This window comes from Netta rufina (genome assembly GCF_964035555.1).
Source record: "Netta rufina genome assembly, chromosome: 11".
In the NCBI taxonomy this organism is placed as follows: domain Eukaryota; kingdom Metazoa; phylum Chordata; class Aves; order Anseriformes; family Anatidae; genus Netta; species Netta rufina.
The window spans coordinates 15,584,099-15,599,182 of NC_140134.1; the positions used below are offsets into that span (position 1 = coordinate 15,584,099).

The window sequence follows — 15,084 nt, forward strand, 5'->3', positions numbered from 1 at the left end:
TCTCATACAAAAAGGTGATCTGAAAGTTCATTATTCATTCCCTTCTTGTTTTCCCTTTAGAAAGATTTGTCATGGGAGATGTATGACTAGCACACCCAACAAATAGTACTTAAAACTCAGTCAGAGTAAACTTAGGCAAAAACAAACAAAACTGCTCACTTCTACTCAGTAAATCCTTGTGAATAATGAAACAGAAGAGAGGCATATAGGCTCTGTTTCTGAATGAATAACTAATTAAAGAAGGAGATAAATTCACAATGAACCTTCTTCCTAGTGAGCATCTTGACAACCTCTAATATATAGATAATAACAGAGAGGAAAGTTAGGACACTATGGTGTGAAGTAATAGTATTGCTTTGTTTTATTTTGTTTCTGTTTTACTTTTCTCAGTGGGTGACATATCAGTTTAATGCTTGAAGAGAAAAAGAGAGCAACTAATGATAAAACTCTTCCACAGAAGTCTCAATCACATTTAATTAGACTTCATTTCATTTGCAACTTCATTTCTTTTGTTTTCCTTCCCCAAACACTTTCTGTGGACAAGACTTACTAGCAGCATTCGTTAATTCACATTTGTGTATGAGCCTGTATGTATCTTCGGAACAAAAACTTTGTGCTCATCCTCAGCTGATGGTGTTTTTTTGTTGTTTTTGCCAGTTAGGCCATGTCAAAGAGCGCAAAGGGCAAAGTAAGTATTGAGTATTTCGTTTCATTTATTATTTTATTTTTTTTTTGTGCAGCAGCAAATAAAGAAGGAATCTAAGTTCAAATGCTCCAGGTGTGACTTAAAACATTTAACGTTTTTCTTAGGATAGGTGAATACAACAAATATGCTCTGATATGGGAAGAAAAAGAAGGTTAGTCTTTCCTGGGTGATAATTCATTTATCCTCTGCTGAGGATGATGTACACTTATTGAAATCAAAGATCACTCATTTATGCCTGACTGTGCATGTGATACTAACAGTCACTGGGCAGTCTCAGGAACAGAGAAGTCACCAAACCTGTACCTGGAGTCACAAGCCTGGCAATTAATACAATAAATATTTGGGGGCTCTTCAGTGAAAGGCAGTCCTTTCTCTTCCTTCAAGTATTCTTCTTCTATTATTCATAGTGTACTTATGAGACTATGTACATATCTACATTCTCTGCTTATATGGTCTGTCCGGATATCAAAATAGACAATGAAATGTTTTATTTTGCAGTATACGGATAATAAAGGAAATTGTTGTTTATATACCTACTTCCTCCTTACTCTCCACGTCGCCTTTATCCAGGTCTTTCTCTACCTCTTCCTCTCCATCACTTTCACAGTCATCTGCAGAAGTACAAAAGGGGTAGAGCCAAAAGGGTTCAATCTAATATCCCTCTCAGGCCCTCCAGAGAAATATGAGCAGTCTCTCGCACGCGTGGCTCACATGCCTTCCAACTATAACCCATCACAACCCTGATTAAAGCAGATCCCATTTGTTAATCTAGTATAAATGAATTTGGCACTAAATCTCCCTGTTTTTAAAGCTCTGTTCTCTTGGAATCAAGTACTGCCTTTCAAAACCATGACAAATATCACCACAATATGGATCCAACTCATATTAGAAAGCAATAGAGATTTTCTGCTCGGCTGCAATGATATTACAGGATGGTCTTAATCCATGTTATCTAGATTAGGGTGTTTTACTGTTATCATCATTATAGTATCTGAGAATCTTCCATGTGAAACTGAAAACAACAGAGAAATTGTTTGTGTGTATCATGGAGTTTGCGTCTCTGTTTCTGTGGAGTGGCTGTCCCGCCTGTGCCCAAGTTCTTATTTTCATCAAGTGCTGAAATATATCATTTACCCAAGCAATTTGCCTGCTATCTGCTTGTGTTTTAGAAAGGAAAAAGGATCATACTTCCCACAATTCTTTCCTGAAATAGTTGCAGGGCAGCATTATCCCCACAGTCATGCACAGATACCGTTTCTTCCCTCTCTGTTGTTGTTATGGAGCAATGACATTTCCAGCCTCTGCCATACCCTATCTGTTCTGTTATTATTTTGGATCATAGAATAGTTTATTTTATTTCCCTTGGTCCTTTTAATCTTCTCTGATTTATTCTCCTAACAGAATCTCCAAACCTCAAGAAGACGTGGAATTGGTTTCATCCCTGCTGAGCGCCACTGTAGGCCACCAGACTAATTTTAATCACAAAACTCAGGACTATGCTGCCAAGAATCCCTTCCCCAGATCCCACATTTAATTCTTATGTCATGCTCCTTTTCCTCCTACCAAACTCACCCTTCAGCAATTTACCTTCAAATCCCACACACGGAGATTCAGTCTTGACATTCCCAGGAAGAGGGAAGGAATAGGAACATTTTACTGACACCACAGGCAGAGGCTCCTTGGGGTAGCACTTTCTTAGAATCTGAGTCACAGTGGTTACGATAGGATCCAGATTTTTGCAAGATAAACAGTCCTGTGAACCAAAGGAAACCAATGTTAAGAACTGGTTGCTTCTTACTATCATCCTGCCTACTGCATATGATCTCCCAGAGACATTATTCGGATTGGAACATGTATTAGTGATATGTTTTCATCTTTTTCTTGTGTGTTTTTTTTTTTTTTTTTCCATTATTATTATTTTTTTTTTGAGGTTGGGGGTGGGTATGGAAGCTTAAAACTGGTAGGAGCACTACTCAGAAAACCATTTATATTTCCCCCCAGTATAGCGCATCTATTGTATCTATACAGCTTCCATCAGATTGATGAATCTATGCAGCATCTTTCTGAAATTCACAGCTTGTACCATGGTTATGAGCATGCTGATATCTTTATCAAGTTGGAGCTACAGTTTAGCCCACCAGAACAGGAATGTAATTCCAACAGCATGAATGTGCTATAAGGCAAAAAAGAAATATTAAAATAAGTTCTAATATCATTTAAAAGTGTTCACCTCCCTTCAGCACAGTTAAGTGGAACAGACAAAAGGGCAGAGTAGACACTTTGTGCCACTGTCTCACAGACTATAGTTAGGACACTGGCTAGAGAAGAAGAACTCAGCAGAGCAAGGAATGGGCCAGAAAAACAAAGTGCTTCTTAATAAGCAAGAACAGGAAAATTTCTGTGTTGATTTTTTATTTTTTTTCTCCAGGATTTTATTCTGTTTTCTCATGTATGATTGAACAGCATTAAAAGATTCAGTGGGATTAACCAGGATTCCTGTAGGGAGACTAGAAAAATCATCTAAAGCTGACATGCTTACAAGACTCACTACAAGAATCTTAATACATTTTTCTAGATCTCTGGCTGTTATGAACAAGGGTGAGAGAATAGACAATTTTGAAAGCATCTCCAATGAAAGTCCTACTGTGGCTAAAGAGAAAGACCAAGGGGAAATGGTTTCTACTTCCAGTTCTTCAATTTATTCACTCTTTCATATGGTGCTTGGGCACCTTAGTTTGCTCGTTATTGAAAGAGAAGAAAAGTTTGTCTAAACAGAATAAAACAGAATAAATCTTGACTATGGTTTACTATACTATATAGTTTACAAGACATATCTTACTAACTAAAAATGTTCTGTTTTTTAGTAGAATACAAGACTGTAAATGACTGCCTTGGGCTAGCCATCTTTACTTATTTCAAAGTGAATTGAGATAGTCAAGAGCAAGACGTTCATACTGACAATGAATTTCCACACGTGGAGTTATTCAAGAATACTGTTTGAAAGTCATTTTTCTTTATAGCAAATTAACTTACAAATGCAAACAAGCCTCCAGATACCTTACAGGGAATCTGTGGGACTGCTTTCATTACTGATCATAAATTGCTCTGAGATTCCAAGATAACATGGTTTACGGGTGACTGCAAAGTGTTGCATCACTGTATTAGAAAGTATTTTTTATTTTGACAACTGAGAAATAGAGAGCCGTTTGCTTTGTATGTGTGCAAACTATCCCATTTACTTTGTAGTGGAATGTTGTGAATGAGGAAACATAGTGAATCCTTAGCTCTGAAACCTCATGTAAAGCTAACCTGAATCCACAAATCCACAGGATCTGCTTTTCAGCATCTGCAGTTAATCTTTCCACCTTTGAAGCTATAATGTTCTTACAATATACTATGACATATATGTGATATATGCAAAAAAAAAAAAAAAAAAGTCTTCAATATTACACTAAGGCAAAAGAGAATGATTCTAACAGATAATATCAGGAATACAGAGGGGAGTATGGAGTAAAGAAGAACATGAGTGACATCTCATATGGCTGCCAGACTCCTCCTGATGCCTCACATCTTGGAGAGACACTGTAAGACTGACAATATGCCAAAGATGAAAGGAAGGATGGTTGAGCTTTGAATCTATTAACCTTGGTAATTCCTCCTGCAAGATCAACCTATTAGCACACAGTAGAAAAGAGTAACTGGGGGCCCCTGAAGCTCTCATTTCCGCTCCACTTCTAACCTTGGGAAGGATTAGTGTTCTCAGTGTTCACTGGATACTTAGTATGTCATTTCCTGTTATTCGCCCAATGTGACCCCATGTTTGCACTTTTTGTGGTGTTGCTCCTAGGCTGAGCTATCAGGAGATGTTAGCTCAGAAAGGAACGAGGGCTGTAGAAAGCACTTGAGAGGGAATAAGCTGACATCTACCCTCAAGCAACCATTGCCATGTACCCTACTGAAGTTTCTGCAGACCAGGGACTCTCCATAAAAAGTCTCTGTACTCCCTGCAAGCTCTGCTGACTGTGGTCACCTGAAGGGAAGGTGGGAAAAAAAGCCTGCCATCCTATCATCTACTGCTGGTAAGAAGTATCTTTGTCACAAGAGAATAGTTTTCGATAGCAATAGAAACAGTGGAAGAGCAGATACACAGGATATCAAAGCAATGGATTTTCTAGAGAAAGGGACAAGTTTTTCGTCCTGTATGTGATGGTTCTGAAAGGAGATAATGCACTGGCCATTGAGAATGACAATGAAAACACTCCTTGTGGAATCACATGGGTCAAGAACTAGAGGATTCTCCGTGCAGGACTTCTCCAAAGGAGGCTAAAGAAGTATGTTGGCAAGAGACTGTGAGGAAATCATTAATGTTCTAAATCTACCTTTTCTATACCTTACTGGGATCCTATCCTTGGGACTATGTCATTTTTCTTTACAGACCTACACCATCTTTCCCAAGATTAAAATTGGGCCTCTGTAAAAGCAGCTCATGCATTTTGGAAGTTTAACAGCTGAATTTAATGATCTTAGAAGTCTTCTCCAACCTAAATGATTCTATGTTCATCATTAACAAGAGTCTGACTAAATCAACATTCCTTCACGGAAAAAGTGATACAGTGCAGTTATCCATCTGAATACTCAGAAAGAAACATGTCACATAACACCTCAAAAACTCTTCTGTGGAGACTCTGCACTGCATTTCAGGAGAGGCTGTCCAAGCAGACAGCAGGATCCACAAGGGAAAAGGAAAAAAATCATTAAAGAGTGAACTACAATTTCTGTGAGGCTCAGCAGAGATTAAAATTAATTGAAAACTGAAACATTTGCATTTGTCTGAAAATTGTCAATACTTTTTATTTAGACATTATCATTTTTTTTTCATATATGTTCTAGAAATCCAGAATAATACCAGCACTCCCTGCAGGATGAAATGTCTAGTTTTCAATAAAATTCTACACTGTGAGACAGGACCCAACACTAACTGAACAATCCATCTCACTTCAGCACAGGAGCACCATTTACCTGCACACTCGTGAAGAGAATCTCCATACCTCGGGAACCAAGGAAAGTCTCCCTGCCCAGCTGGATGTTGGTGATGTGCTTTAGGCAGAGCAGGAGACCCCTACGAATATAGATGTAGTTGTTGGAGATGTCATTTTGATGCCAGTCTTGATAGAGTCTCAGCAATCCACCCAGGTAGCCTCTGTTCACTGCCCGTCGGCTGTTAGATTCTGAAATCAAAGAAGAAAGGCTGAAAGAAGGGGCTGAAACTCTCTTGACTACTCATTTTATTTGAGAACCACATGGCTATTCAGTGCTTAGAAACTCAGATTTTTACAGCTCCTCTTTCTTGCCTAATAGACACAGCTAATTATTTTGTTGTGTTATTAGAGTTTAAGATCCAGTTCTTTGTTAAGTATTTTTACAGCATTTTTAAATCTCTACTTTGTTAAGCTAAGTTCCTGGAATTAGACAGAAATATCTCCTGTCTAGGTGGAAACAGTTGCTCAGAACCCTAAAGAACAAAGATTTTCCTTTAAGCAAACCAGGGCTGGCATAGGCACAGAGCTCTTATCTCCTTCCAAGTGCTAAACAAGCTAATCCAGATCACAACACCATAAGCATTTGCAAAATTAAGGAAGATCCCGAGGACTGAAAAAAGCTAAACAATAAGATTAGTTGACAACAGATCATATAGTCTTCATATAGTGCTGTATTTGAGTCCTGGCAGAAAACATTGATGAGATCAATAGATACAGAGGTCCTGTAGCTGTACTGTCACAGCCAGTGAAATTATATTTAACTTCTAACTACATTCCCACACATACACGTATAGTGAAAGCCATGAGTCAGTTGATGCTGGAAAATCATAGCCCTTCTCCTAAAATCATAAGGCTAGATAAAACCCACGGCATTTAAAAGTTAACAAAACACCAGCATGAGCAATAGCAGTTTGGCTTCTTTTCTGTTTCTTTCTGGTTCTGAAAAAGTTTAAAGTAATGCTCAGATCCAGTTTAAAGGTTTTACTTCATAAAGATGAGAAAATATTAAAAAAAAAAAAAAAGGTAGTTTTATAAAAATATAAGAGAAAAGATGTGAAGTTCCCTTAATCATGCAGCTTCAGGATATGGGGCTCAGAGAAGATTATAAAGCTTGTGATAAAACATAAATTCTTTCATATGACTACTCTAAAGCACATCCCTTCACCCACAGTATCCCCTGCCCTGCCTCGCGGGACAAACATGAAGCCATACCAGACTCTAGAATCACTTCAATCGAGTCAACCCTGCCTAAACACACTTTCCCAACTGGTCTTGACACTCTTCACTGTGACATGTATTAGAAGCTGTCAGAAGCTCGCTAATCAACCAAGGGGCCAGGTAGCATATGTGAGACTGGAGCTCAGCTCCTTGAATACCGATCAGCATTTGCAGCTCACAACAGATGGCTCTTGGTATGGATTCTCCAGGGCTAGTAGGCTCCAATTCATTTCCAGTTCATTAAACAGAGTGCCAGAACCTCTCACACCTGGAACATTAAAGTCATCAGTGAGGATTTACAGGCCAGGAAAAGAGAAAACGTAAAGGGGTAAGATTCTGGATGAAGAAAATCAGTAGAAAGAGAAGCCATGGAGAGAATAACCGGAAAGTAGCTAGTAGGCAGCAGACCTCAATCCCAGCGATGATACATGAAAATAACAGGAAGGAGAAGGAAGATATGTGAAGATATCTCAATTTTCTCGCCATGGTACATCAGCAAATTTTAACTCAAGATGGTATTGGGGGGCCTACCTGGTCTCACCCTGCATTTTTTCCTTTACCTTTGCCATCACAAGGCAGGAAATAAACAGTGTTCCAGACCATGAAAAGCCTGCTAACTCATTTTAATCCTGCTTTGCATCTTCACACCATCCTGTTGATATGCCACTGCACTGACCTGCAGGTCCCACGGGTATTCCTTTCTTGTACTTTATGCACAGCTATGCCAGATACCTACACTGTGGTCCACATCCCTCTGTAGCACTATATCCCCCTTTTAACCTTCTCACACTCTCTCTACCAGTACAGCTTGTATTTTGGGGCTCAGTGGTGGTTAGCATGTAGGTCATCCTTTTCCTTTGACCTTCATTCTTTTTTTTGTTTCTATTTGACTTTCTGCTAGAACACTTTAATTGTTTGAGAATCCCTTATCAATCCCAATGATTTTATTCATGATTTCCTGTTAATCCTCAACCAGCTGTCATGTTTACTAACCTGTAGGATGACCTGCCCCTTAAATCAGTCAGTCTTCCTTGAAGAATTATTCAGAGAGCTCTGTAAAAGTCAATAAGTATATAAAACATGACAAGAAGAGTCAGGCAGTGCAAGGTAGGGACAGTAGAGATCAGGCTCAGACCCTCCCTTAACTGTTCAGAGGCAGATGAAATTAGACTATATTTAAGGATTTACAGCTCCTGGCATTCACCACTTGATGTCCAAGCTTTCTGTGTCAATGTTAATACGCTGAGGGAAATATTGGAAAGCATCATGCGTAGAGCAGCTTGGGGAAGTTAAATAGAATTCTATTGTAGATAGGATAGATAGATAGATAGATAGATAGATAGATGGTTAGATAGATAGCGTAGATATCCTGTAGATAGAAAGCGTGTTTGTGAGGTTTTCCTCTGTTTCAGGTCAAAATTTCACATTTGGATTCTGGCTCTGTGGGGGGCAGAAAACAACTGTCCCATTGCTTATCAGCCTCATCATTGGATGAAAAGCACAGAGAAAGCTGAGCAAGACAGTTTTGTTTCCCTCATTTTTTTCCATACCGCTTTTAAGAACAAAACAGTCACTTCGAAAAGTGTATCTGAGGCAGTCTGTTCTGCAAGGAGATGGGAGAAGCAGGACAATGGCTCCCTCAGCACTTTGATCAGAAGCAATGAGAATTACTTAACTGAAAGGGCAAGAAAGCATCCATTTTGTTTCTTTGTCTCATTCCATTGATTCTCTTCTGCTCTCCTGTGTTTTCAGTGTTTTTTTCCTTCCAGATTTTTTCAGTTGTATAGTCAATAAGGTAGCAAATAAATGAAGGAGGAAGTATGCCAAGATCTCCAGAAGGCAGAATGGAGAAAGGAGGCCTCCCCACCTGTCTGTGTCTGTTGGTGCCTCCATCTATGGATGCACCTGCTTGTGTATCTGTCTATATACTGGCACAAATACAGATGGTGGAAATGAATCATACAGGTACAAGCAGCACTGCACAGATTTGTAGACAGCAAGAACTCACCCCTCCTGGAGCGAGTATGCACGATCCATGTGGTAAGTGGTAAAGCATCCTATGACTTTTTGACCCTTTTTGCTTAGTTCATTTTTATTTATTTATTTATTAAAATCTATTACCTTCTTGGGCTTGGCAAGTATGTTCAGTCAAAATGGAAGTTTTTCTTCTGGGCAACTTTCACAAGTGCCCAGGCATGATACTTCATAGTTTAATTCATGGTTGGTTGGTCTGTCTTCCGGCATCCCTTCACCACCTTCCCCAACCCTACCACTCACATACTGTTTTCTTTACAGGAGTTCAATTCTACCCACTGAGATTTGGGCAGGCAATACGAAGACACTCATTGTGGTCTTAATTTCCTCACACATCTAGAATTAGTCATCCTCTTTTGGCTTCCAGGGCAGCGCTGCTAACCATTGAAAATAGTTCTGTTGTGGTGACAGAGTAGCTGGCCTGAATGGTCTGTTCAGTTAGCTAAGAGCATGTAACACGGATGCACAGCCAATATGTGGACATACTAAAAAGAGATGCACAAAGGTTAACAAGGGGCTTATATGACAAAGAAATCCACAGTTTTGAAAGAACTTTAATTTTGTGTTGAGGGTCAAGGACAGATTCTAAAGCCAGGGTTTGAACTTGTATTAGAAAATTATGAAAGGAACTAGTAGATAAGTCTTATGACTGTCAAAAAAAAAAAAAAAAAAAAAAAAAAAATCTGAAGCCCTTCCTTGTATTCCAGCCCCCTTTGAAGTGTTTGCCAGGAACACAAGGACCACTGGAAAACATGCAGTATATTTAATCACAAAACTGAATTACAGTCATCCTGAAATATGATGAGCAATGCACTGCTTACCAGGCAGAACAAAGAGATATTTATCTTTCTGTCTATCTATTTAAATCTCTTTGTTGATGCCACTCAGCTGATTCATTATGCCAAGAGCATACATTGCTACGGTTTGGAGATAAAAATGCTCTGCTAGATTAACCCCATGGCCCCTAAGGGAGTGAAAGGAGTAAGAAAATCTCCAGTTCCCCTACTCTGCTCCACATATTGTCTCTTGGGAATAAAAGACACAAGATACCTCCTACAGCTAAGTGAAAACATCTATTGTATTCTGTCATTGTGAGACCACTTTTGCTGGAGACAAACATTAGGGTTCCCTATGAAAATCAAATTTATGGTCCTCAGAGAAACCCAGTCACCCATCAAGTGGTGGGATGAGTCCATACCCAGTGGGTTTTACAGTTCCTGCAGTTCTAGCAAGAAGCTAGCATTAGGTTCAGTTCTTTAAGAAGCCAGGAACTAATTATGCCCTGTAAGCTTCACAACCATCCCGAGATGGAATGCACTGGAGCATTTGGAACAGAGGTATTGCACTTGCACAAAGGTAGAGGCAGGATTTGCAAAGAAGTATAAATACCGTGTCTGCTCCTAGACCAGGAATCAGTGATGAGCTTAGTATCAGTAGAACAATCAATTCTTTCTGCTCTGATTTTTTTTTAGCTCCAGATACTGGCCAGTTTAGCAGCAATCATGCAAATTGTATCATGACATGATTCTTCTCTAATTGGCCTTTGTTGCATTATTCATATATAAAAATTAAGCAAGTCAGCCCTTTCTGAAATTTTTTTAACTAACCCCAGAAGGAAAGTGACCTTTAAAAAGATTCTTTTCTCCTTTATTTTTCAGTTTCATTCAGTTCAGTTGTAACCCAACAGAAAGCCAGAAAAAAAAAAAAAAAACGCTCAAAATTTTCAGGTTGATTTTTCCTCAAAGTGGTTTGAAAGAGTTCAAGTTAAGGATGCTAGAGTTTGGGAAGCTTCCCCAGATTTGGCCACTGAATTTTCTGAAGCCTGATCTTCACTAGGGGCACAAACACTGCCTACGCCAAGACACAGGCAGCAAGCAATCACTACTAAGGATGTCAGAGACTAGTTCAGCTTTTGTCAATTTACCTCCATTATACCCACCCTCAGGAGCAAAACAGTGGAAAGTTGCCATGCCCAGGGAGCTGAAGGAAGCTTTTTTCTCTCGGGCACTGAGTAGATTTTTGCCTGGAACATCTCTATGAACGAGCAGCGAATCCTGAAGAAAGGAATTTAAAGGAGGTTCAATTTCCCTCTTTGCCCATCAAGTGGCTCTTCTCAAAGCAGCTTAAAAACAGAATCAAGACTATCTGCATTCTGAAATTCAGGAAGAAAACATAGGCACAGAACTTGTTCTAGAAAGTTATGAAATGAACTATTTGCAAATTTAACTCTGATCATGGTATCCTACAAATTGTAATAATAGGTTTGGGGCCAGACTACTAATGGAGTCTGAATCCACAGGTGGGAAACAAAGTCTTAAACTGATTGTGAGAAATTGGTACCTAGCAAAATACTAGGCAAGTCACTGATGGGGTGCTGTTAGCTACAGGAACTGACATGGTTTAAGCATTGGGCTACCTTGACTCACGATCAAAGACCTGTGTCAGTCTGTTGAAAAGCATTATGAATTCAGACAGAGGGTACAGGCCTTTCAGAAACTGTAATATGCTTGTGTGCTAGAATATTGCTTTCTGTTCCTTGCAGTTACTTGCCCCTACTTGATGCTAGCATAAAAGGAAAAAAATGACACTGATTATTTTATCCTGCCAGCCATAAGACATAATCCCTATGCTTTGATTAAAAAGAAAAAATGTGAGTGAAAGGTTAAAAAAGGTTAGTTGACAGAAGAACGAGGTGGAAACAGTAGGAAGTGAGAGATGAAAGACTGGGGGGGGAAAAGGGGAAGAGAAGATGAAGATGACAAAAGGATGAAGGGAAAATATACAGCAAGAGGGGGAAGACCACCAGCAATAACTACCGTTAGCACACAGAATTGTCTTGATAGAAGAGGCATGATCGGGGATGACCACAACTTGTCTCATTAAATTGCTCACTACATTTTTACTAGGCAAGCATTGCAACAAGGGCCCTGCCCATCGCCCTAACCCTTTGCTTCAATATCAGCAGAGCAAATGCCTCTGAGATCTGCTCGAGCTAATTTCCTTAAAGACATGCAAGCCACTAATTCTGGGAAGTACAGATAGTCAGGAATAACAAATACAACCAAAATTAGATTAAAATAACCTGCTGATAAACAAATTACTCACCCAAAATAAATATTGGATTAAGCACCGGTGGGAGCAGGGTTCCCTATAATAACATCGCCACCGTGTGGCTTCAGGTGCTGAGCGGTGATCACACTGCCTTCAGCATGCAAGCCTTGGGACATGTTTGTCCACACTTCTGTATCAGGTGCCCAGTGTTCTTCCAGCTCCCCAAAAATGCAGTATGCCTGCTTTAATGGGGATGAGAGGATGTAACCAAAAGAAATAGCTCCCTCACCCTCTATCCCTTCTCAAAAAGGCTCTAGCTGGGGTATGTCCCATCCACGCCCGCGATTCTTACAGGGAAAAAGAGACCTACTCAGGTCTCTTCTAGCTTAAGACAGAACTGAAGCAAGATATGAAGACTGATGTAGAGAGAAGTAGGAAAAACAAGGCTAGAAAAAGTAACAGGTGTACCCTGGGACAGAGAAGAGACGGTGGGATGGATGCTGTTCCTCACCCTGCCTAAACTGCTCTATAGCTATCTGTATCACAGATGGCATGCAAGTGGGAGAGCAGCATACAAGGATGGGGAAATGACTCTGGATTGCATAGAAAGAGACAGTCAGGAGTGAGAAACTGGCTGATAGTTAGGTGTGAAACATCTTCTCTGTATCTTCCACTGATAGAAAGATACAGCACTTTCTTAGGAGCAGCCTAAACATTATTCACCACCTCCATGGCCATCAACAACTTCTGCTCAGGTACAGGTAAACAGGAGAACCAAGGTCCCTCTGCTCTTGTGCTGGGTGTGCAAGCATTTCCTCCCTGTTGTGGATGAACCATGAGCATGCAGAGTGCTTTCCCACCTCCCTCCCCTCTCCAGTGAGGCTGTCAGGGCAAATCTTACTCCTTGCAGTGATATGCACCTGTTAAGTGGACATTTTGCATCAGTTTCTGTTAGGTAAGAGGCAGAGGCCAGAAAGTTTCCATCTAGCCCTTGGCTCTGCAGGTGGACTAAGAACTTAGAGAAGCCTGAGGAGATGAAGATGGATATTTCCGAATCCATCAGGGAGACATACTGCCATCTGCCTGTTCCCTTTAAAACTGTTTTCCCATCACAGCTCATTGCCGGAAGTGAGAGGGACAGTTTCCCTCCAGCACCCTCCATGTATAGTTATAACCCTTGTGTTCATGTTGAGCTGAAGTTTTTAACGATACAAAAACCCTGCAGGGAGACCCTCAAGAAGCTGCATGTTCTTGTTCTGTCTGCTTTATAGCCCTCAACCCCAGCAAAACAGAGCCTTTCCCAACGAGCGGGTTATTGCAAGACTTCAACAAACATCACAATAATCAGTCCAGTAATTCAGTACCATAGCACATTATGGGATTCCCACCTCCCATTCAGTTTGCATCTCATCTAAAACATGCTAAAGGCCTTCTGAATGCTTTACCATGCAGTTTTACCCTGTGTTTTTGCAAGAAATTTTCAAGTGTTGTAACGTTCACAGTATTTAATCAAAATATTTAATATTTTAGCTTTCTAAGAACCTCCACGTCATTCAAAGACACTAAGGTCATACGCATAGGTAAGTTAACTGTGACGAGCAAAGCTGTCCTGAGACAACTGTGAAAAACAATTTGGTTCTTTTCCTGCCATGGTGAATTTATCTCTGGAAGAACCAGAGATGTTTTTCACATCTCCTAACCCATACATCCCAAAAGGCACAGCCTGCTAATTTGTATGCAGCTACCAGAGCACAGTCTCCTCCAGAAGCCTGGAGCTTCTAATGTCCTGAGCTACAGGACAAGGAAAGCTAAAAGATATTCCAACCACTGATCATCAGCTTGTAGAAACCATCAGAAACCAGAAGTAGCAGGTTTGTGAGCTGCAGTGCTCTATTTGGTTACACAGTATTGGCACCACTTCCCAAATCCCAGTTCCAGTGCTTTAACTAAACATCAGCTGAAAATAGGCCATGTGTTTTCCTGAAATCACTTCCTAGTGGAAGCAGTAGCTGGGGTTACCACAACAGTGTTGTTCAGTGCAAATGATAAGGGAGAGAGGACAATGCCAAACCTGGAAGGGTGTCTCCAAATGAAGAAGTCTCTCTCAAGCAATGCCTTTTTTTTGTTTCGATGGTCAGCATTATTGATGAACATGAGAACCCTAATGTATTATCACAGTGATCCTCCAAAGTGACAACACATGGCTTTGCTCAATAGACCAAATTCTCATTAGAGTTCTTATTTTGTGCCCTCTGTGAAAACACGCAAAACAAACTACTACGATGAACAGTATGTTGTACTGGAAATGTTCCATGCACTTCCCAAAGCACAGAAAGAGTAAGAGGAAGAACCAAGATATTTTTACAGCCTAAACTGGCTTGGAAGAGCCATTCAGAAAGATATATTTATTCTAAGAACAAATGAATAAAGTTGCTTTAGAAGTTACTTCACTCCAGAAAAAAAAAAAAAAAAAATGTTGGGAGAATCTGGAGCAAAATCCCACCCTTTTCAGATTCCCTAGATAATCCTCAGGTGACTAAAGGTCCCCTCACACGTGCTGACTTTTACATGGGTTTAGAACTCCTCAAGAGATTTTGCAGCTTCCCTCAGTGATTAGTTCACCACTTCCCTGTACCATCCTCATCTCTACACCCAGAACAAGTCTTGACACAGAAAACCAGTTCTATAAATATCCTGGGACAGCAGAATTTCACTTCTGAACTCCTGTTTTATGGCAGGTACCAGGAGCATGGAGAAAAGTTCGAACTGTTTGATGAGCTTTCAGATCTCGCGCTGCTTTTCTAGGCTTCTCTGTGAATTCTTTTCTATTCTAAATGCTAATTTTGCTTTTGTATTGCAAGTGGCTGTGGCATAGCCCCACAGCCCCCTTATTAAGATTTAGTGCCCAAAACAGAAGGTCTTCCCTGGTTGCAATAACGTGACCTTTAAATATAGGCAGCAAGGTTAATATTGGGGCATTATTTCAAAATTCATCACTTGAGCTGGTACAACTCAGACATGATCCCATTGCAGTGT

At 40.1% G+C, this 15,084-nt stretch overlaps 1 protein-coding gene across 1 annotated transcript in view; it reads right to left on the reverse strand.

Annotated features, from left to right (window-relative positions):
* Positions 1-15,084, reverse strand: part of AGBL1 (AGBL carboxypeptidase 1) — a gene marked incomplete at both ends in the record, with an annotated part of 284,899 nt that overhangs the window by 224,847 nt on the left and 44,968 nt on the right. Inside the window, 3 exons of the mRNA XM_084293364.1 lie at positions 1,244-1,317; positions 2,294-2,459; positions 5,726-5,934. Coding sequence (XP_084149490.1) covers positions 1,244-1,317; positions 2,294-2,459; positions 5,726-5,934 — 449 coding nt within the window. The remainder of the gene's footprint in view (positions 1-1,243; positions 1,318-2,293; positions 2,460-5,725; positions 5,935-15,084) is intronic.